Source organism: Hypomesus transpacificus, chromosome 19, assembly GCF_021917145.1.
Source record: "Hypomesus transpacificus isolate Combined female chromosome 19, fHypTra1, whole genome shotgun sequence".
Lineage (NCBI taxonomy): Eukaryota > Metazoa > Chordata > Actinopteri > Osmeriformes > Osmeridae > Hypomesus > Hypomesus transpacificus.
In genome coordinates, this window is record NC_061078.1 from 10,997,916 (window position 1) to 11,021,231 (window position 23,316).

Sequence of the window (23,316 nt, forward strand, 5' to 3'; positions counted from 1 at the left end):
TGTTTGAAGAGGAGGGGTCTGTTCGGTTACATGTGGAGAAAGTTTTCAAAACACTGGGAAAGCAGATGTTGGTCAAGCCAGAGCCATGTATTACTCTGGTGCAAAGGCTCCTGCCAGTTGTAAAAACACACACACACAACAAACACAGATACACACAGTGATTGCAGATGTGTTGGAGGTGTTCAGTTCCTCTGTATTCATTGGAGTGCAGATTAAAGGTCTGGCCAGGGGCTAGACATACCAGGGCCAATGGAATAGCAGGGGGACAAGGGTCCTACAGGGTATAATTACTACCATAAACACCATGCTGTGGTCCGGCAGTCCTGCTGTGGGAATGAAACATCGGGAGAAAGAAACAGAAACCAGCACTATCATCCACACTAGAAAGCCCTCTGTGGCTATACTGGATGACAGCAAGAGAGTGTGGTGTACTGTAACTGTCTGTGTGCTGCGGTCCACAAGGCTCGGCTTCCTGGTGGCCGTGTGAACGGGACACCAAAGTGGGGCAGAGTATCTTCTTCTTCTACTACTCTTTGATGTGGTCACATAAAAAATACAAAAAACAGGATCAACACTTGGTTTAGCATGGAAAGCAGCTTACTCCACTGGGCGTCCAATCCCCCAGTCAGGGAAGGACAGTAGAATCATCCAAGAACAATTCCTAGCCTCTTCTCACAACAGAGAAAATTGGAAGCAACATGGAAGACATGACGAGCAATTCAGTAACAGTGAAACCATGAACTGGAGACAATTACACAATAAGAATGCTAATCAAAAGTAAAAATGAGCAAATTAGTGAAATGTGAACTCACACATATTCATAGTGTGGGGGGAGTTTTAGAATGAGAATTAAGTGGTGAGAGAGACAAAATGTTCCACATAAGTATTTAATCAATTTATTTAATGACCTCTGTTGAAGACCAACATATTTCTTAAAAAATAATGCAAAACCACATGTTGAGTCACAATGTGACACAATATCTCAATGGAGTATAACACACTAATTATCATACTGGAATGGAATTAATCTAAAGATTTAGATTTATCGCAAGGAAATCTGTTCAAATGTAAATATCACAGTTCTGTGCTAAATGTTATACAATACTGTGCCTTCCAGGGTTTACTCTACAAAACCATCTTTATGGATGATATTAAGTTACATTAAAGAGCTTATTGTAATAAGTATGTACATTGCACAGGTCCCTTTCAAACACACTGCTCTGTTACCTTGCACTATTGAACGTGAGGTTGTGTAATCAATTGAGATTTCCAGCTAATAGGTAATATGCCTACCGAAAAACAAATGTTAAAATCTGCAGAAATTAAACTCAAAGCATAATAAATGTGAAGGCTCTGTCCAGTTACTAAAGCTACAATGCATGGCATGGTCACTACAGAAAAAAAGCACATTGATACAAAATATAAGCTTATTTTGACCAACCATCTAACAGACTCAAGCTTCATCCGGAGTACAGTTGCATGTAAAAAACGAGAATGTAAAACCAAAAACAGTTCTCTGTTGCACCCATTTACACACTTACATTCTATGCATTATATATCTGTTCAGTGCCTCCACCAACCCCCCCACCCCCCCAAGATTACACTTATTATGTATGTAATTGATCATGATTTATGGGAAATGTAGTTCTAGTCATGATAGTCTAGCAGGTCTTTGTGTTGGTGGGTGTAGATTGAGCCCTGGTGTTTTGTAGGAAATGTAGTTCTAGTCATCGCAGCCTAGCAGCTCCATGCGAAGAGTTATTCGCTCGTGCCACTCCCAGGGAACTACTCGTACATAGCGGGCATAAAAAGGAGGCTCAAACAAGTTCTTCTTATGAGTGTTGTTGTCAATGTTACCTTGGAAAAGCTGCAAGAGAAAATATACATTGCATCTGTGATGAATAGGAAGACAGGAAGGATCGATACAGTAGACATGGGATAGTCGAAAGATCTACTTAGAAGGCAAAGATCACCCAGCGGAAGGTATAAATCAAGCAGAGCTGACCTCATTCATGACAAGCTAACAGCCAAGTCTCTCCTTACCCATTTTAGCTTTTAAGAAAAAGCTGCAGGCTATTTCAACATGTCAAGGGTCAGAAAACTCTGCACTCCATAAAAAGATCAAAGAGTTTTTTCCTAAGATACAAATCAATAAAGCCAAACCCTATTCTCACACAGCAGCTGGGCTACTCCCAGTCCCTGGGGTGGGGGTATGGGTGGGGGGGGGGGGGTGCAATCCTCTCCTCTCACACACAAAGAGAAGGATATAGAGACCACACCACTATCAGGGCAAGCCTCAAAAAAGGAAGTGAAGAGATTGTCAAAACACGGGTCCAGAGAGAGAAGTGGTCTCTCAGTGTGCCACAGGGTGACGTGTGAGACACTGACGCAGACTGGGGACTGGGAGACACACTGAAGTCCTAACTTATGTCAACAAAGCTGCCAGATGTCTTTATTACAAGTGATCATGGCATAAATGAAAAGCCACACGCCTCCCTAACGCCTCATGTCCCTCATCTGTGGTGGCAAGTACAATGTTACAGAATAATAAAGAGTATAAATATATTGTTGCTGTCTGTGAATCTTTGGATTTGCCTCCACAGAAGTTGTCATGGACACAGTCTGATAAGCATATGCTATGCTGCTGCTTACCATGTCTGTGTCTGTTTTCTCATCCTTCACAAAGCTCCAGGTCTGCCCATCGTTGCTGTGGGCCACTTTGAAAATGGACACGTACTGCACCACCCCAAAGTCCTTAGCTCCCTGCGTGATGATGCCTGTGAGGCGCTTGGGTTTCTCCAGGTCCACCTGGTGACAGGATAGGCGGGAGGAGGGGTGGGCTGGCTGCTTAACCACATGCAGGTAAGATGCCGACCAGCAGCAGGCGGAGTTACTGAGTGGCTGCGGGTTTGATTGACACCTACCTGTAACCACTCAGAGCGGTTGTTGGTAGCAGCCGACCAGGCGTTGGTCTTGCCTTGCTTGTCCAGCCGGCCAAACTGCGCGTGCCAGGTGAAGGCATCGATACCCCAGGTGCGGAAGGCACTGGATGACGAGAGCTGTCCGTCTGAGATGAGATGGGACTTCATCCCCAGAGGCTCAGTGCAACCTGTGGTGTTTGAGTACACTTTAACAACAACAGGTAGGGACGAGGGAGGGCAGACACACAGGGAAAGGACCGGGGAGAAATGTGAAAATCCACAGACAGAAACCAATAGAAAACACCCATTCAAGACATGCAAAGAAGCCCATTTTTTAAGCTGAATTTGTAACTATTTAAATACTGTATGACAGTATGGGATGGAGATGCCCAATTATTACAGGAGGACAGAGCGCAGGTGAAGCATTGGCCAGTAAAAAGACAGAAATTGACAGTAAAAGAAACAGTATTTGCTTTAGACTAGCAGTAAGACAGCTACAGCTGTAGCTGCAAACAGTGGCGAGCAGACGTATGTTTACAGGGTGGAGCTGAGGAGACCAGATGGACAGGGCGTGTGTGACGTGAATGTGAGTGTGTGCTATCAGTCAAGGTCAGTTTGAGTGGTCAACCTGACCAAAAAATCGGTTGTTGCACACTATATGTCACCCTCTGAATGCTGCTCATTCCATCCTCCATGCGATCTGACCAGGTATCAGGCTGGCATAAACCCTTCCTGTCACATGGTAGTCACATAATAGTCACAGATCACATAACTACGTCTATGTTGAGGGCTTGGAGCCTTGTATGGCTGCCAGATTCATCTCCGGTTCTCTTTGTGTCTGGTCTAGAAGGAAACCTCAGGAAGGAGATGGGAAGACAGAACCACAGAGAAGGATTGAACTCCACCACAGTGTTTCTGTCTGTCTGTTTACCATTGAGTTCACAGCCGACCAGCTCCAAGCGCAGGGTGCAAGCCTTGCGACACACCACAGGGACGATTCGGATGTACTGGGCCACAATTGGTGGGTCAAACATGTTGGTCTTGGTGCTGTCATTGTCCACATTACCCATAAACACCTGGGGCACAGGACAAAAGACATAGGATCAACCAGATGATCAACCCCCCCCCCCCCCATTTATTTCCATGTTGTTGATTCTCTAACCTTTTTATGTTGGGCCCCCTCTTGAAAATATTTTAGCCAACCCACTTTTGATCGCAATATCTTATGCAGTATACATTTTGTCTCTCTCCCCCCACATTTCCAGTTTGAGAACCCCTGCTCCATTGTGTAGTTTAGCACTCAAGGTCACCCTCACCTTGTCCTTTCTTTGGCCCTCAGATCTGAAGGTAGTGTAGGTCTTCCCATCAAAGCTAGACGCCACCTTGAAGGCCTTGATGAACTCAGCGGTGCCCATGCGACTGGCGCCCTGGGAGATGATGCCTGTCAGACGCATCTTCTTCTGCATGTTGATCTGAGGTCAAAGGTCAGCAGAGGTCAGACCAGTCAATATCCCCCGACTTTGTAGCAACTTCAATTACAACTTCATTGTCAGTAATACTATTTATAATAATACTGTAAATAATATTATTAGAAGCAATCATATTGTAAGTACTGCTACAACTAACAATAATGATTGTAATAATGACCCTCCACACCATGTGTGGGGTGGTCCTCTCACCTCAATCCATGGGTTCCTGTCATGGGAGGCTGATGTCCAGGCATTGACCAGGCCCTGGTTGTTGAGGCGAGCCAGCTCAGCACCCCAGCGCTGGAGACCCAGAATGCCGTAATGCACAGAAGAGGCGTAAATCTGGGACTCAACAATCCCCCCGCCCTCCATACCCAGGAGGGAGATACAACCTGACACACAAACACACAGATGGATTAACATCTATATCATTACAATACAAAATCAATGTTTCTGCTGGGTAGTCTGTGTTACAAGTGGTATTTCCTTTGTTGTCGTAAACATCTAATTGTTTTATTGACTTACGCAGCTGGCATTGCTTTCCTACATAGGGTGAAGGACACTGGCAGACATAGTCTCCATCCAGATCTCGGCACATCCCTCCGTTCCTGCAGGGCTGGTTGGCACAGTCATTTACATCTTGAAGAGAAGAAAATAAAAAACATGATATGTCGGTTATCATGGGTTGTCCATCCTCAAACACATGAACCCCTGGGGGGGCAGGGCTGCAGCAGTAGCCCAGGTCTGGTTTACGAGCCAGGTGGAGCAACACAATACCCCGCCTGTGTTTCCCCTGCCTGTCTGCAGGTGCCGTCTGTCCACTCAGACCTGATGACAGAGGTGACTGTGGGGTCAGAGGAGGGGGAGGTGGGGGGAGGATGGGGGGAGGATGGGGGGAGGGTGGGGGTGCAGGTGGAGGTCAGTGGGAGGGAGGGCAGGGGGAGGGACGGGTGTGTGTGGGTGTGTCATAACACCAGTAGAGGGATACAGGATGGTTTATCTATTGGCTGCAGATTTCTCTATTCTCCACTTGAGGGCATCCTTGCGTTGTGTTCTTGCAGTGTGTTCAGCTGAAGCAACATTGCTTTCTTTGTTTTTTCATTTTTTCGTTTAAGACAGATATTGGGCTTTAACATTCTTCTCAAACAAACATTTTCTAAATTAAGACACAAAAGATTGATGATGTAGACAATTATTGTGCTAGAATTCACGAATAGTCTGCTAACATGATGGAGTTTAGAAAGAGTGTACCTGAAGAATTGACCTGGGTACACACACACACACACACACACACACACACACACACACACACACACACACTGCAAAGCTGAGACAGTCTCGACCCGCTCTCAGAGACTCATCCATGCTTTTATCTAAAAGCCAGACATCAGTGACGCCACATCCTGTAAGGCTGTTTAGCTGCTGTTCCCGGCAGTACTAAGAGGATTTGTCACATCTTTAAAACCTTGATTTGTAGACTCAGGCACACACACTTAAGAGGCTATATTTGAATCCGCTAATTAGTATTATTTTTCATAGGAATATTCTACAAACATGCGTAAATATACAAACACACACAAATATGAAAACTGTCCAAATCCATCCAGGATCTCCCGTACCTAGATAACCACCAATCACTCATGACGGACATCCCAGCCAGGCTGGTGCCACTAAAAATGGTTCTAGAAACCCAGAGATCCGCCCACCTCTGCTGACACAGTGACGTATGACTCAATAACAGCTCACAGTACTGGGTGTGGAACACCAGACTGCACACACACTACAATTGGTGGTCAGCAGTGTGGCATTAGATGATGGCTGTGTGTGGAGTGGAAAACTAACTGTGCTTCCTATGCTCAGCTAAAGCCCTGTGACCAGATTAGATCAGTCTCTGGAGACTAAAGGTGCCTCAGAGACTCCAAGATAGTGGGGAAAACTTGACTGATGAAGGTTCCAACACTCCTGAAATAAAAATACTTTTTTCTGCCTTGGTCTTTGTCCTAAGTGCTCCATAACAGTAGTTGCCCAAATCACATATCATCTTAGTGTGACACGCACAGCTGGACAGAAATATCAGCGACTGAAAACAAAGACACATTGCGCATAAAAAAGCCCAATCATGAACCAGCACACCCACTCACACAAACGCCCGCTTTTGTCATTTGGAGACCATATCTATACCAGCCCATACACCACACTCTGGGTGTGTCACTAACAGTTTACAGTACAGCAGTTCAAAAGAACTGGCCACATAGTGTTTAGAAGAGTCATCCTACTCAGTCTGTAGTTCTGTTTCTTACCACATTAGGAATGGGGGTACTAGATTGGGTTTAGGTATTTAGTGCTACCGTTTTCATCTAGTACATTTTATACAATTATTTTGTGTGAATAATTGCAGTTTATATACTTTTTTGACAACATTTCATTCATTGGGGTTAAGCCTAATCCGACAAAATTGGAAGGCTGTCTCTAAAGAGCTGTTGCATGCTAAGAGACTTGGACTGGCCAGGACTCATTAGCACTTAAAGAACAGCCAACTGAAAGAACGTCTTTCATGAGACTCATGAACTCGCCACAGTGTTCACAGTCTTTCAGACAGCAGCAGAGTAGACATTTTAGAGGTGTTTTCATGTTTACTGTGACAGTACAGTAGTAGCCCTGAATGACATACAGTACATGTTCTGGAAGTCACTGTACTCCTGGTACAGTAAAATGAGTTGCTGTCTTCCGAGTGTGTGTGTGCGTGCGTGCATATACAGTGTGTGCCTGTCTTGTGCCTGGGAGAGTTGACCTGAACTCAAGAAAGGGGTCAGGTTAGAGGGCAGGTGATAGCACTGGTGCGTCGTCAGGTGTGAAGTGGATCACTTGAGGTTGGTACTTACTGATCTGGCAGTGGGCACCCTCAAAGCCAGGCTGACATTTACACACATACTCGCTGAACACATCTCCGCGTCTGGATGAAGAGATGACCTCACAGGAGCCATCGTTCCTACAGGGGCTTGGATTGCAGGGTCCTGGTGAAGGAGCCAGAGGAGAAAGAGACAACAAACTCAAGTCAGTCTGACTCGAAATGAGGGGACATTCAAGACTCAGCCTGGCCTTACCAGTCTCAGTGAGGTTGCAGGTGTCTCCAGCAAAGCCATCTGCACAGATACAGATGAAAGGCTCGTCTCCTACCCCAGTCACACATGTTCCTCCATTATGGCAGTGGTTCACCTCACAGTAATCACCTGAGGAGAAGGTGGAGGGGTGATTTGATGATGACATCAGAGAGAATTGATTACATGTCACAGAAGTAGACCTCTCAACAGCTCATGACAGCACTATATATAATGTGTATAACACAACATTATTATACATGCAGCAACCCTGTCAAAAACAGGGTAAAACCACAGTGGAATAGGTTGTGTATGGTACAAAACAGCTCCAGTAAACAATGGCTTAGGTAGACAGAATCAAATAACTACAACTACAGTCACACCAGTACATGCTCCTCCATTAAAAATGACCACAAGACCATTCCAGGACAGGTGACTGGTGGATATGGGCTAACTGTTTTCCATATACTTATATGGTAATTCATATTTTTGCTGTCCAAAGCTGTGGGAACTAAACAAATGACCTCTGGTGTTGGGACCAACATTGGCTATGACACCATTGAGTTCCAAAGTGCTGACTCACTGACCACTGTTTCCACAGTTCCAATCCTCCAGTGAAGGTAGAACAGTGAGGTCCTTGATCATATGGAAATATTCTATATACAAGTATTGAAAAGTACTGTAAGCAGTATAAACTGTTTTATAGTGAAGAGTATACAGTTTAATGTGTAATATGCAATGAAAACAATCTTTACATTTGTCATGATAACAACATGATAACAACTTGATAACAAAGTGTAGCCATTAACATGACTCCTTGTCATGTCCTTGGTTGAATATGTCCTGGGATACTGAGTCTAATGTAAACTTCTGTACTTTAGTAGTCTAGTGTTTAGCACTAGTGTTATTTAGCTTGCAGACATGTTACAGCATGAACATCAGCTTGTAAAAGGTGAAGAAGATAAAAAGGCTATACACAGCATTTAAGGAGAGAAAACGAACTTGTTTGTTGTCTCTTTTAATCAAACAGCTTCTTTCACTTTGTTCATAAATAATGTCAGAGGTGACAGGGACCTGTGTTTAAATTGCTGATGGCATTATGATTTTACAACAGCCAAAGGTGAATGTGTGCAAGTTTCTGAGATTTGCAGGGAAGGTAATTCCAACAAGCACTTAATTGAACTAACAGAACGTGTTTGTGTGCCGACTCTGGATTAAAAGATTGGTGGATAATCCAGGTTACAGAACAAGGTGCTGTACCAATAGGAATGTTTTTCCTTCTCTCACAGGATCTTTATACAACAACCATGGACAGGTTCACAGAGACTGATCAAATTGATTCATCTGATCAAAAACAGGTGGACAGGTACACACAGACCCTTATGCAACAGAGAGGCTAAATATGTTATTCTGGCATTACAATAGACACTGAATGTACTTTATATTGGTAACACATAAATCAAATCAAATGTATTTGTATAGCCCTTTTTACAAGCAATGTCACAGAGGGCTTCACATACGCCCATGTATGCCCCTCAACCAACCTAAACCCTCATAACATTGCATAGCCTCTTTTCAGGAGGTTTCCATTGTGTTAGTGTAGCACATGTCCCACATGCGCTGTGGGCCAGAGAGATGTGCACTGGCTGCATCTCTCAGGTAAGACATTTTTCATTAAAACATGACCTATAAAATAACCCTTGGGATAGACTATGGTCACCAAATACTAGACACAGTGTCTCACAGACTGAGTCTTCCCTTAAAATAACAACAGGAAGTTAGAGCAGGAGTACACAAGTGTATGGATTTGGTTCACATAATTTGAATGCCCCAAAGCTTGGTCAATGCTCTTATATATCACTCATTTGGATATTGGCAGATTCGTCTGGTCCAAGGTCAGACATCCATAATCTTGCCTTGCCAGTTTTGAGTTAAGGAGAGCGTCTTCTTAATAAGTCGAGCATCAGTTTGTCAGACCACTTGGGTATGTTTAGAAACATTAATGTCCAAAAATGTAATTAACATCCCCATAACAGTTGAGTTTAGAGTATCAAAGAGTTACGTTTACCATTTCAACTGTTTAGTGTAAAGTATAGATAATCAACTAGTAGCCTATCAAACGTAAATCACCACACTGGCATTGGCTACACCTAGGTCCTAGGCTATACGACGCGTAGGTCTGAAAACAAAAATTGTAATGTGTTCGGTTGAGTAGCCTATGGGCATGTCGATTTTTTTTTATCAGTCTCATGTATTCACAAGTACATTTTAAAAACTCACCTTTAACGGAGCTGACAGCAATAAGTATACAGACGGTAATATATTGAAAGGTTAACGTCGGACCGAAATGTTTCATGTTGATTTCCCCAAGTAGCCAATTCTAACCTTCCCAGGTTAGTGGTGGTATTGAACCGCTATGTTTCCCGGCTGAGATTGACAGTGATGGTAGGCGGGCTCTAAATCAGTTTCTCATTTTTTTTTGTTTTTTTTTACCATGGATTAACCAGGGCTGTAAGCAGCTTCCATACTTTTTCACCTTGCTGATGGCTATATTTACAAAAGATCCATATACTACATGAAATGTAGAAATAATCTATTAGACTATAAGGACTACTTTTAAGATAAAAAGGCATTTGAAAAAACACTTGTTGGCACTCAATTCTCCTAATAACTGCATTTTCAGTCGCTGACAATCTATTTTGAGAGACATATGTCGCCACCTCGTGGATTTATGTTAGCCTACCGAATTTTATAAATACTTCTCCAGACTTTTAGCTAAACTTTCGGGTGAAGATTTTCGAAGTTTCTGATTGGGATTAGGTTGTGTCAAAGTTGTGTCCTTTAGATCAATTGAAAAAAAAATCGCTTCACTAATCATGCTGAACTATTGGATTAACAAATGAAGGCCTATTCTATATTTTATAAAACGTAGAGTTTTCAAGAGTTTGTCATTTCCACGTATATTGTTTACTATACACAGTTGTATTTCATTCGGTTCAATCAGCTTCCAAATCAGTAGTCTAAAATTAATTGTAGCCTATCACTAGCCTAAGAATGTTTTACTGAAAAGACTTCTATTTCTTTTTTTAACCAATCACGATGTAGGGGTTGGGAGAATCCGTGACAGAAATGACGTAGCTGCTGGTGTAGTCCAATGGACAGTGTCATGAATAGCTGTCTCATCTGCTAGGAAGTGGATTCCGAGATGTCAGTTGTATAGCTGAGTAGATTCATGGCGATTGACGCCCATGGAAAGCTTGGAGAGCTCTAAAAAGAACGTTCTGACACGTTAAACTACGTTTGGATAGATATATATACATAGTGAAATCCTCATGGAAAACTCAGTTACAGATTCACAAGGGAAGAGGAAACGTCCGGACACGGTTTAGCAAACAACGGTAACGGTTCATGTTGCTTTCATAGCTTTTCTCATCACTTGTCCGTAGCATAGACGGTGCTGCTACTAGCATACACGAGCTTGTCGCACATTAAGGTTAGCACTAATAGTAGTAGTAGTAGTAGCTGCTGTCACTTATTAGTAACCTCACCATTTGACGTGCACATATTTTATACATGGCACAGTGTGATTATTTCTCATGTTTTGAAGAAGCATCGCATCTCTCGTTTTTCCGGTGGTGATAGCATTAAGCTAGCTTGGCAGGATGCGTAACTGTAAATAAGGATGGTGCGGCCGGGGGCCCTGTGTATTCCCCGACATACTGGAAGAGATCACAGAGGGGTGGGAGCAAACATAAATACATTGTGACTCTCCTGAATATCTCGAAAAGTATGTGGTGTTTGTTAATATTTTGTCGTGCCATAGATGTACAAACTGTATGGCCCTGGAGTTGATGGGCTGATAAAGGTGTGATTGTATTTGTTTTCGCTGCCATAGGAGCTTAATAGATTTACAAACAGCAATATTGGGTGCAACGCTGTCGTGGGACACAACTTTATTTACAGCAGTCAGTTGCCAGTTTTTACAGGCATAAAGATTTGACACGTGTTCTTTTTGAATATTCTATGGATATTACCTATGTTTTTCAGATTTTAATTTTTTTTTTTTTTTTTTTTAACATTAAGTGGATTAACAGATCACAATTTAGATGTATTGATCAAAATTCAAATTTAATAAGGACAATCCTACTTTAAAAAAAAAATTGGTAGCTCTACAGAAAGAACAGTTATTATAGCGAACTTGGAGTTGACCTGGGTAGCCAGTGTAGTGATTGATTATTATCAGTGTGTTCTGATTGGAGAATACAGCAAATCATCTCTGGGGAATTCCGTCTGTGATTGGGGACTGTTGGTTCCAGGGAGGTGGCTCTAGGTCAGTGCTCCCTATTCATTAGGCTGGTATGTGGATACGCAGCATTGACTGAAAGGTTAGAAGTCAGTGCATTGCTGATAATGATGCTGTGGGGCTGTTGATTTGTATGTATCTTAAGACATAGACACCCATGTCTCTGTCTGCTGTTGCCTTAACTAGACCAATGTTATGACTGGACTGTTAGGACTTTTGGGTACTTATTTTGTTTTATTTTGTTCCAGATTTGACCTCATCACTGTGACCTGTCCCTACAGATATTTACTACTTTGGACGAAGAAGATATTTGTTTGTTTGGATCATCGAAACATTTAAAACTGTAAGTATTCTCATTTTCAATGACATTACTTTGGATGGCTCAACAGCATCTGAAACCCGTTTCATTTCCTCTTCTAGAACATGTTCCTTGTTTAGTTTCTCGCAGCAGCTGAATGTTTACCTATGAAGAAAAAACACTAGATCACTTAATTCTCTGTATTTCCTACCTTGTTCATTATTTGTGTTCATATTTCCCTACCGACCAAAGTGATGAGTTTACAGATTTTGTGTCCATCAGTCAGTGTTTATTGAAGTCTCATGTGTGTCCTCCAGTGCCATCATGAGCGCCCACGAGTCGGATGTGTACACCCTCGCCCCCGAGATGCCCGCCATGTTTGATGGCGTGAAGCTGGCAGCTGTTGCCACGGTGCTCTACGTCATTGTTCGCTGCCTGAATCTAAAGAGTCCCACCGCGCCCCCTGACGTCACCTACCAGGACACAGCCCTCAACCGCTTCCTCCTCAAGTCCTGCCCCCTGCTGACCAAAGAGTGAGTGATCATCGGCGGTCCGCACACAGATTGCCTGGCTGTCAGTCCACACCCAGCCTGCATGTCTGTCTGCTCCCTGCCTTCCTACCTGCCTGTCTGTCTGTGTGTCTGTCCACACCCAGCCTGCTGGCCTGCCTGTCTGTCCACACCCAGCCTGCCTGTGTGTCTGTCTGCCTGTCTGTCCACACCCAGCCTGTCTGTCTGTCCACACCCAGCCTGCCTGTCTGTCTGTCCACACCCAGCCTGCCTGTCTGTCTAGTGTCTAGTGTCTGCCTGCCACTCTGGACTTGCCAAGGCAGTGTTAGTGTGTTGCCATCTGGACTTGCCATGTCTCCAGTGTTTAACTGTTTACCAGTCTAGGATTCCTTCCATCTGTTTCAAATGTTCTCATCAATGTGTAGGAGATGTAAGTTCTGGAATGCGGAACGCTTATTCCAGGGCACACCTTTTCGGTTGGAGACAGTCGTGCAAGTAGTTGTCACTATTAAGGTGTGAACTCAGCACTTACTGTCGTCCATTCCTGCTGAGGTCAAATGTCACGTAGACGCTCTTAAAAAAATGCAGAGAAGCATTCTCTGAATGTTCAGATTCTCCGGTCTTCTGGCCCTGGCCAGAGGAACCCTTATCCCAGTGTGTCAGACACCTGGAGAGCCTCTCTCCCAAGGCTTGGCCAGCTATGGAAGCAATTCTTACTCAACCACTGTTTTTTTAAGGAAGATGGCTTCTTAGGTTAACAGTACATGGCGTTGACCAATGATTAGGTAAATATGGGGAGTTTGGCTCTGCAGGGCATTCTTGCTTATGTGCTTTTGCTTGTTTGCCAGTAAATAAAAACCTTTACTTGGCTGCTGGTTAAGATAAAGTATCCCATGGTGTGTATTGTTTTATGAGCATACTGCTTTATGATTGTGTTGAATAATACATTGATTGAAAATAGGTGTTGAATGTTCATCTTAAGCCTAGTTCTCTTCATTTGATTTGATGATTTCAGGCATACAATCAGTTTGGCTTCTCATGTATTATGTCACTGGTAGGACTACCTTTCACATCAGTACTCCTTGGTCATGGTTTTTCTAATGGCTTATGCATCTTTTGGTTGGGTAGACATTTTCTGTCGTTTCTGTTCGGTGATGCCTGTGAGGATTGCATAACAGTTTCCAGATGACCCCAGAGGACCCCGCAGTGATCGATCAGATGGCCTGGAGGAGCCACCATGGAGGGCGGAGCACTGGGACAACTCTGACACTCCTCAGCATGTAGATTCTAACAGGCTGCTGTTGTATAGAGGGTTAAATAGCTGATTGAAATCACTTCCCCTTTAGCAATAGAACAGAACATTTGTACAATGGAGGGTTGTTTCCCAGCTGTAATGTAGCCCATGAATCACATACAACACACACACACACTCCTATAAAAACACAAACGCACGCCATCTGAATCCTGGCGTCCTATGGGTTCTGTTATGCTCCGCAGTTCACGTCTGAAGACAGCTTCAAAGGTAGATCACAGGAGCATGGATAGCATCTACAGGTTGCCAGGCCTCCTCCAGCAGTGAAAGTCTGTCACTTTGATGTGGAGTTCAGAGCCCTCGGGAGCGTCTCTATCAAAGCGGCCCCACCATCCTGACCCATGTCGGCCTCTGTTGTCTCCAGCGCATCCAGGAACACGGCAGGATGCCCCACAGGGGCTTTCTTGTAAACCACAAAGGGAAACGCTACAACAGGCTTTTCTTTTAGCCCTGTTGGAGTCTATTCTAAACCAACCTGACCTGTCCGGGAGGTCTTTAGTCGAGTTCCTTTTGGTTTGTTTTTGTTTACGATATTCACGTAACAGGGGATGTTGGTCCAGCAGGAGGCTCTGGCTGGGTAATACTTGGCTGTTGCCTCCTGTAGATGAACGGCAGCTTTGCGTTGGCCTTACAGCTCCGATCCTCTTGTCCTCTTAGTCTTCATCGCCACAATGAGATCATCCCTGCCCCTTCCTTACCTCCCCAGGATTATCCACAGCAATAATGATCTAGTCTGACTCAAATGCATGGTGATTGCAGGTGCATTTGATGAGAGGGCTAATGAAAGGATTCTGTGGATCAGGTTGCGTGACTAACTTATGACACCAATGACAGGAAGGAGGGCAAAATATTGTGTAACTGTATGCAATGGCGGACTTTGCTCACTGCAGTGTTTACTGTACTACGTGTGTGTAAGTGTGTGCAATATCCGTTTGTCCTTTACTGAGGGTATGACACTGTCCTTGTTTGGGTCTGCTAGCGGCCTCCAAGCTACCAAGCCCTCTCTAACTAGAGCAGAGGCGAGTTGTGTCTGTGTGAGAAATCACATTCCTGGGAGCTCAAACCAAGGAACATAGTTGAAGCCTAGATAAGTGTTGTAGGCGTGCCTTACAGAAGCATGTCCAAGCTGCTGTGTGTTTTGTCGATCTCTGTTTGGAGAGGCTATGTTCTCATTTGAGAATGGGAATTGATGGCTATCGGCATGACGATAAGTGTTCTAGTCTGTAGGACTAGCTGTAGATGTAATAAAGGCCTTCTCTTATCTGTGCTATCTCCGTGGATGCAATGTTATGTAAGACTGACCTCCTCTACACTCGTACAAGCACGGTGGGTGTCTGGGGGATGCAGCATTTAAGCAAACATCATCACTGATTGGCAATATGGCTGTGTTGTATGGAACACATCTTTTCCGGTGTGTATAGTGTACCAAAGGTTGAAAAGCGACAGTCAACATTGTAAAAACATCTCTGTTACGTGTGGTAAAAGTAAGCATCACCTTTTGTCCCATTAAACGTTTGTACACGCATTAAAGTGTGTGTGTGTGTTGTAGGTACATTCCTCCCTTGCTGTGGGGTAAGAGTGGCCACCTCCAGACAGCCCTGTATGGGAAGATGGGCCGTGTCAATTCCCCCCACCCCTGTGGACAGAGGAAGTACCTACCCATGCAAGACGGGGCCACCTCGACCTTTGACCTCTTTGAGGCTCTGGGGGACCATCCGACAGGAGGTGAGATCAGATCACGTCTTTGACCTGATTTTTACACCCGTACATGTCAATGAGTGTGTGTGTGTGTGTGTGTGTGTGTGTGGTGGTGTGCGTGTATTGCCTAAAAACAGTACTCAGAAGTGTAACCAGATTTAGAACTGTAATGACTTAATAGAAGTCACCCCGTACCAACTTACATAGAGCGGGTGCTTGAGAAACGCTTGTTGATTTAAAATAAGAAGCACGAGAGAAGAGAATGACTTGACCGTGACATTGTCGACCTGACTGGAGTTTAATCTCAAGGGGCCGCTGTTTGGTGTTGTGCTTTGGATTCGGACCTGTTACAGAACAGAGTTGCTTTCGACAGGGGTTATGTCACAGTTGTTGTGAGGACGCTGTTTCAAAGATGGATCCTTTATCTGCGGTGTGGCCTCAGCTCACCTCTCTAAAACACTCTGGACTGATCTCAGCCCACCTGTCCACTCGCAACCACATAACGTCATGTTACTCTAAAATAGTGAAAATCATGAATACTAGTGATACCAATCATTTGCAGTAACTTAACCCAGACGGAGGTTTGTGTTGTAGATGCCCAGTGCCACTAAGGCTTATCTTGGGTTATATTTGCTTACCACACAGAGTGACAACAGGACCCATTCATATCTGACTTTACATATCTCCGTTTGCAAATGTGTTAGTGACCATTGTCCACTGACCACCTTTGTTGGCCGTTTCAACAGACGACATCACCATGGTGATATGCCCGGGCATCGGTAACCATAGCGAGAAGCACTACATCCGTACTTTCGTAGGCCACTCTCAGAAGCAAGGCTACAGGTGTTCCGTGCTCAACCACCTGGGAGCCCTGCCCAACATCGAGCTGACCTCCCCTCGCATGTTCACCTACGGTAAGGACCACAGACATGACACCCACCCACACACACACACATTGGGAGTGGGCTGGACATCAAGGGGTCATCTCTGTGGTCCGTGTCATGTGATCAGGGTGCACGTGGGAGTTTGCCGCCATGGTGGGCTACATCAAGAAGGCGTACCCCCAGACCCAGCTGATCGTGGTGGGCTTCAGCCTGGGGGGCAACATCGTGTGCAAGTTCCTAGGGGAGAGCCAGGCCAACCAGGAGAGGGTCCTGTGCTGCGTCAGCATGTGTCAGGGATACAGCGCTCTCAGGTGGGTGGGTGCCTGGTGTGTGGGTGGGTTAGGGTGCCTGGTGTGTGGGTGGGTGCCTGGTGTGTGTGTGGGTGCCTGGTGTGTGTGTGGGTGCCTGGTGTGTGTGTGGGTGCCTGGTGTGTGTGTGGGTGCCTGGTGTGTGTGTGGGTGCCTGGTGTGTGTGTGGGTGCCTGGTGTGTGTGTGGGTGCCTGGTGTGGGTGTGGGTGCCTGGTGTGTGTGTGGGTGCCTGGTGTGGGTGTGGGTGCCTGGTGTGTGTGTGGGTGCCTGGTGTGTGTGTGGGTGCCTGGTGTGTGTGTGTGTGTGGGTGCCTGGTGTGTGTGTGTGTGCCTGGTGTGTGGGTGCCTGGTGTGTGTGTGGGTGCCTGGTGTGTGTGTGGGTGCCTGGTGTGTGTGTGGGTGCCTGGTGTGTGTGTGGGTGCCTGGTGTGGGTGTGGGTGCCTGGTGTGTGTGTGGGTGCCTGGTGTGGGTGTGGGTGCCTGGTGTGTGTGTGGGTGCCTGGTGTGTGTGTGGGTGCCTGGTGTGTGTGTGTGTGTGGGTGCCTGGTGTGTGTGTGTGTGCCTGGTGTGTGGGTGCCTGGTGTGTGTATGGGTGCCTGGTGCGTGTGTGGGTGCCTGGTGTGTGTGTGTGTGTGTGTGTGTGGGTGCCTGGTGTGTGTGGGTGCCTGGTGTGTGTGTGTGTGTGTGTGGGTGCCTGGTGTGTGGCCCCCAGTCTTCAATCCCACCGCTCGGATCTGATCAGACGAATGGGCAGGTCTCCTGAGGGCCACGGATCAGCAGTCCACTCTCACTGGAGGAGAACAAGCACAAGGCTTATTTATTTCATGTTGCCGGGTGAGGGAGGACAACTCTTCTTAAATGTATTCAACTAGGCTTAGAACGAGACTAGTTCTGCCGTTGGATAGGACCGGGTAAGGGGTTCCGGATAGAATGAGAATTGGCTGAACCACACCTTTCCAGTTGAGAGGCTGCCAGGGTCTTTTGGCAGTGACAGTGTGTTCTGTCTAGTGTTTATATGTGTGTGAGAGAGAGAGAGAGAAAGATGAAGAGAGCACTCGCTTAAGAGACAGGAACAGAAAAACTGTCCTCTTGGTGAAATAGGATTATAGTCCTTTCCAATTAGTGTTTTCCTTGCTCGTCAAAGCCATAAAAAATGAATACATCATCCATGCCATCTATTACATGGACTCAGTCCACTGTATCACTCATCCCATTCCTAGTGTAGGGATCATTTGTGAAAAGGGGGCGTAAGGAGGTGAAAGTTTGTTTCATGTGTATGTTTAGGGAAGGGATGTGAAACTCAGTGTTGTAAAGCAGCGTAGGTTGCTAGAATGGCAGATTCCCCTCACGCTGAGCCTGTCAGTCCTGCACACAAACCACAGCCTGGGCTTTTGTCCCCTGGATTAGGCAGGGCATTGTTAAACATGTGGTCTGGAATGCAGACTGACTGCGCACAGCTGACGTGTGTGTGTGTGTGTTTGTGTGTCCTCTGCGTCCCTCAGGGCCCAGGAGACGTTTCTGCAGTGGGACCAGTGCAGGAGATTCTATAACTTCCTCATGGCCGACAACATGAAGAAGATTATCCTCTCACACAGGTAGGGGCCAAGTTCCGAGCTCAAATGCTTCCTGTCAGTAGGCCTCTCCTCTCCAGCACTGGAAGAGACTGTGGCCTAACATTCACATGTCGAGGCACCGTGTTGAGGTAACGCGAATCGGCAGGTGATGAGGAAGGACGTTCCTGGAGCTGGTCCAGACAGAGGGTTCAGGCACAGAGCTGTGACTATCCTGTGCTGGACTGCACACTGGGATATCACATGCGTTCCAGCATGGTGTCTCAACATCTCGTGTGTTTCCGTGTTTTTTTGTGTGTGTGTGTGTGACAGGGGGAGCTTGTTTGGAAGCTCGACCAAAATGGAGGACGGCGATCTGAGCAGATTGTTCACAGCCACGTCCCTCATGCAGATCGATGACAACATCATGAGGTACGGAGACACAGCGGGGACACACAGGGCTGGAGGTAGAGGAAGAACCATTACTAAACCAGATAACCGTAGTTCTTCCCTCAAACCAGGGTTTGTCTGAGTCTTCCTCACTGTCTGTACACTCCTGCCTGTGGCAGGAGGGAGAGAGGCCTCTCAAGTACTTCTAGTTTAGCAGGTTCTGATGCAGACAATCATTTGCACAACACCCTCTCTGTTGATGAACAGACACCGCCCAGGTGTGATACGGTGTCCTTCCTGTTTCTACAGGAAGTTCCATGGACACAGCTCCCTGAAAGAGTACTACGAGAAGGAGAGCTGTGTGCATTTTATTCACAATGTAAGTGAACGGCTGCCTCCTCTGATTGTGCTGTGTACATGTTATGTGACTTTTGGAGCCATGGCATTTTTTTATATTTTAAAGGCAAATGTCTCACATACAGACTTTTATTTTGTAGGTAAACGTGCCACTGTTGCTGGTGAATTCTGCAGACGACCCCCTGGTGCACGAGTCACTGCTTACCATTCCTCGCACACTAGCAGGTAGCTAACACCCTCCCAGTTACCACAACATACAGCATCAGCAGAGCTGCCCAGTTTCAAACTCTGACCGTGAGACCCATGCATATCAACCAGTTCACACGCACACATCACACCTCTTATGTCTTAGGTTGACAATCTCCCAAAAGTTAAAGAGCTTCTTTCTTTTTCTATCTATACATTTCCTGACTTCACGTGCCGGGAGATCCTTTCCGCATGCACGTTATGTGAATGCTCGCGTACAACATAGTTATTGTGCAACATTCCCGTCAATGTAACTGTCCCCCCCAATGTTGATATCAATTTTTCCCCCCCGACCCCAGACCACGTAATCTCACTCTGAACTTTTGGTGAAACTTGGCAGCCCTGAGCATCAGCAAGACTCACCCTAGCTCACTCTGTCAGAGAGAGCTTTGGCCTCGGTCTAAACTCCAGCTCTGGGAAGAGACTGCTAATACATTTGTAATAGATGATATCAATCTAAAGTATTCTGAAGTGAACGAGACCTGTCTACTGTGTTTACACAGGTCACTTTATTTGTCCTCAGACTTTGTAGACTTGTGGATGTTGAGAGGTTGATCCAATGACTAAGCACCACACCCTGGGTTGGGAGGGAGGGAGGGAGAGGGGTGGGGGGGGGCAGGGTAGGGTGTGGAGCCTGCAGTTCTTGGAATACCTAACAGAATTCTACTACCTCAGGAACACAAACACACGCATGCACACAGACACACGCACACACGCTGTGTTCTCCACATGACCCTACACACCCCCTTGTTGGATCATGTGTCGTGTTTTTCCGTGTCCATGACCTAAGTGTGTCATTGATCTAACTCCATGTTCTGGAGTCTTTGTTGGAAAGAATCGGGAACGTGTATTTATTTGATCAGTTGTAGATGGTGTGTCTGTGAAGGGATTTGTCCTGTGTTGGTATAGGGAGATGGCAGAACAGGCTACAAGGTTACGTGGTTCACTCTGCCTCACTCCAGGGCTCTGACTGACCAGCTCTCTGCACAGCAACGTAGCTGCTCTGCCTGCCTCTCTGCCCCCACACACACACGTTGCCTAGCATACGCACACCTGACCGGAAACACACACCTGCCAGGACACACACACCCTCCTCACACAGCAGTCATCGTTCATGAGGAGTCAAAGTCTGGGCCACATCATCTGTTTGGCCCGTGAGCTGTTCAGCGGGGTGCCGGGGGCAGACCGACCTCTCTGCCTCACAGCCCTGTCAGTAAGGATGGATAGAGTATAGTAGAACCCTGTGGGAGCCTACTGTAGCAGGCTGGGCAGGCTTCTCCGCTAACCCAGATAGAGCATGGAGAACCAGACCAGACCCTGCTCTCGTGTCTGGTTCTTTAGCTCCTCACCTCCTGGAGGAGAACAGGAGGTTGGGAGGGTTTGAGTCTGGGTTTGATACATGAATATATACAACCTCATCATTGTCTTTATCTTGTCAAGATTAGAGTGATGACCTGATAAAACGGTGACTGAGTGTCCAAGGAGTGTAAATAAGGTGAATGACTGTCCCTGACGAGCCAGGCTCCACCAGACCTGTCCGCAGTAGAGGCTGGCTCTTTGAGTCCACGGTACACACACACCTTTTCTGTCCACACAGACCATTTCCTGGTTGTCTTATATTTGCCGTTTCTTAGATTCCCTCTCCTTCTCTCCCTTTCTCTCTGGCCCTCCCTCTCTTTCTCTATCTCTCTTGCCCTCCCTTCTTTCTCCTTCCCTCCCTCTGTCTGTCCACCAGAGAAAAAGGAGAATGTGATGTTTTCCCTTACACTACACGGGGGCCACCTGGGCTTCTTTGAGGGGGCGGTCCTCTTCCCCCAGCCGCTCACCTGGATGGACAAGGTCATCGTGAGTTACGCCAATGCCATCTGCCAGTGGGAGAAACAGAAACCACCGTGCCAAAGCGGGCTCCTAAATGAGAGCCCCTGCCCAGAGAAGAAAGATTAACTGCTCACCCCTTTCTCTCTCTTTCTTTCTTTCTTTTTCTTTCTTTCTTTCTCTCTTCCTCTCCCTCTCCCTCTTTCTCTCTCTCTCTCTCTCTCTCTCTCTCTCTCTCTCTCTGTCTGTCTGTCTGTCTGTCTGTCTGTCTGTCTGTCTGTCTTTTTGACACCCACTGCACCACACCCACTCACACACCGGGAAGAGACTGGAACCAACAACTGCACGGTCTCTTCTGTGGTGCACTGGGCAACTCTCACCTCCTCTTCTGTCACAGGTCTCTCCTGTACCCCCCCCCCCACCCCGACCTGTAAGGGAACCAACGACTAACTGCCTTTGAGCTTATTTATGTTGTTTGGGATCTGACAAGACTCACAGTTGATTGACCGATGTGTACGCGACCAACGGAGATCCCCCGACGGAGGAACCCAGACTCAGACTCGCAGATCCAACATGACAAAGAAGGTGAAGCCCACTGGCATCCAACACAGTCTGAGAGACCGCGCTGGAGAGCACCTTTGTAGATGTGGAGTCGCAGGTCAAAGCCCAAGAGCCCAGAAGAGGCTCCTGTGTGTGTTTGTGTGTGTGTTTGTGTGTGTGTGTGTGTGTGTAGTGCACCAGATCTATGCTGCAGTCTGGTCCAGTCACTGCACATCTACGGAGCTCAATGCTTAAACACCGCCAAGGCTAAAAGCTAGGTTGCTGTCTTAACCAATACAGCCTCTCTACAATGTGTGTTACTCACATACTGTATTACCAAGTCAGCTCAGTTGTGTGTGTGTTGTGATCATGTAAGTTCTGTTGATCTGATTCTATTAATTATGTGTCTCCCAAATGTGTGGGGGGGTGGGGGGGTGCGCAGTTATATACACTCTTTATTTGTAAAGGGAACAGTTATTTATGCAGGAACATCCAGAGTAATTTCCAGATCATTAGCCCCTTGTGTTCCACCACTGGTAGTAGAGAGAAGCAATGGGTGTCTTCATCCCAGAGATCAGTCCATGCACATTCTCACTGTCTCGTGGTTCTTCTACTTTAATTCAATGCACTTTAAACATTGTTTGCCAAAAGCTTTTTTGTTTTTAAAACCGTATTTTTGTTTGTCATAGTTTAGGTTTGTCAATTGTATTAAGTTCATCGGGGATATGTTGACTTTTGTTTTCCTGAATGAATATAGAGGATGAACAGGAGGGAGAGAGGTCCATAACTCCTCACGTTATGATGACTGATGATCCCCCATATTCAGATACAGCCCATGTCTGCTGTCTACCCTGTCACCCTACCCTGTCACCCTACCCTGTCACCCCCCCACCCTCTGTCTCCCCTCTACCCTGTCACCCCTCTACCCTGTCACCCTACCCTGTTACCCCTCTACCCTGTCACCCTACCCTGTCACCCTACCCTGTCACCCCCCAACCCTCTGTCTCCCCTCTACCCTGTCACCCCTCTACCCTGTCACCCCTCTACCCTGTCACCCTACCCTGTTACCCCTCTACCCTGTCACCCTACCCTGTCACCCCTCTACCCTGTCACCCTACCCTGTTACCCCTCTACCCTGTCTCCCCTCTACCCTGTCACCCTACCCTGTCACCCCTCTACCCTGTCACCCTACCCTGTCACCCCTCTACCCTGTCACCCCTCTACCCTGTCACCCCTCTACCCTGTCACCCCTCTACCCTGTCACCCTACCCCTCTACCCTGTCTCCCCTCTACCCTGTCACCCTACCCTGTCACCCCTCTACCCTGTCACCCTACCCTGTTACCCCTCTACCCTGTCTCCCCTCTACCCTGTCTCCCCTCTACCCTGTTACCCCTCTACCCTGTCACCCTACCCTGTCACCCCTCTACCCTGTCACCCTACCCTGTTACCCCTCTACCCTGTCTCCCCTCTACCCTGTCACCCTACCCTGTCACCCCTCTACCCTGTCACCCTACCCTTTCACCCTACCCTGTCACCCCTCTACCCTGTCACCCCTCTACCCTGTCACCCCTCTACCCTGTCACCCTACCCTGTCACCCCTCTATCCTGTCACCCTACC

The 23,316-nt window shown here is 46.5% G+C and overlaps 2 protein-coding genes across 6 annotated transcripts; one reads left to right on the plus strand and one right to left on the minus strand.

Annotated features, from left to right (window-relative positions):
* Positions 1-873: 873 nt before the first annotated feature.
* LOC124481538 (EGF-like repeat and discoidin I-like domain-containing protein 3) lies at positions 874-9,922 on the minus strand. 2 transcript variants are annotated; one of them, XM_047041564.1, is made up of 10 exons: positions 9,769-9,922; positions 7,495-7,620; positions 7,273-7,404; positions 4,916-5,029; positions 4,601-4,782; positions 4,238-4,393; positions 3,853-3,997; positions 2,925-3,109; positions 2,653-2,808; positions 874-1,867 (listed from the first exon to the last, which is right to left on the minus strand). In XM_047041564.1, exons 1-10 carry the CDS (start codon positions 9,842-9,844, stop codon positions 1,724-1,726), a joined length of 1,416 nt encoding a protein of 471 aa, XP_046897520.1. In that variant the 5' UTR covers positions 9,845-9,922; the 3' UTR covers positions 874-1,723. The 2 variants fall into 2 exon arrangements, with proteins under 2 accessions (XP_046897520.1, XP_046897519.1); XM_047041563.1 differs by having other exon boundaries at positions 2,925-3,127.
* Positions 9,923-10,680: 758 nt separating this feature from the next.
* Positions 10,681-21,367, plus strand: LOC124482138 (monoacylglycerol lipase ABHD2). Of its 4 annotated transcripts, none has more exons than XM_047042508.1 (11): positions 10,681-10,886; positions 12,040-12,134; positions 12,407-12,622; positions 15,460-15,635; positions 16,355-16,522; positions 16,620-16,803; positions 18,302-18,394; positions 18,683-18,781; positions 19,049-19,118; positions 19,237-19,321; positions 21,078-21,367. In XM_047042508.1, exons 3-11 carry the CDS (start codon positions 12,414-12,416, stop codon positions 21,284-21,286), a joined length of 1,293 nt encoding a protein of 430 aa, XP_046898464.1. In that variant the 5' UTR covers positions 10,681-10,886; positions 12,040-12,134; positions 12,407-12,413; the 3' UTR covers positions 21,287-21,367. The 4 variants fall into 4 exon arrangements, with proteins under 4 accessions (XP_046898464.1, XP_046898466.1, XP_046898465.1 ...); XM_047042510.1 differs by having other exon boundaries at positions 12,073-12,134; XM_047042509.1 differs by lacking the exon at positions 10,681-10,886 and adding an exon at positions 11,834-11,922.
* The last annotated feature ends 1,949 nt before the right edge of the window (positions 21,368-23,316 follow it).

What these genes read in the sequence shown, in the direction of transcription:
- LOC124481538 (XM_047041563.1), bottom strand. Translation starts at nt 9,844, where the DNA reads ATGAAACATTTCGGTCCGACGTTAACCTTTCAATATATTACCGTCTGT. An exon ending in ACAGGAACCCATGGATTGAG is followed by an intron (nt 4,394 to 4,600) that starts GTGAGAGGACCA and finishes CTTTGACCTCAG; the next exon opens with ATCAACATGCAGAAGAAGAT. An exon ending in AGGGCCAAAGAAAGGACAAG is followed by an intron (nt 3,998 to 4,237) that starts GTGAGGGTGACC and finishes CCTGTGCCCCAG; the next exon opens with GTGTTTATGGGTAATGTGGA.
- LOC124482138 (XM_047042508.1), top strand. Translation starts at nt 12,414, where the DNA reads ATGAGCGCCCACGAGTCGGATGTGTACACCCTCGCCCCCGAGATGCCC. An exon ending in TGCCCCCTGCTGACCAAAGA is followed by an intron (nt 12,623 to 15,459) that starts GTGAGTGATCAT and finishes TGTGTGTTGTAG; the next exon opens with GTACATTCCTCCCTTGCTGT. An exon ending in CATTCCTCGCACACTAGCAG is followed by an intron (nt 19,322 to 21,077) that starts GTAGCTAACACC and finishes TCTGTCCACCAG; the next exon opens with AGAAAAAGGAGAATGTGATG.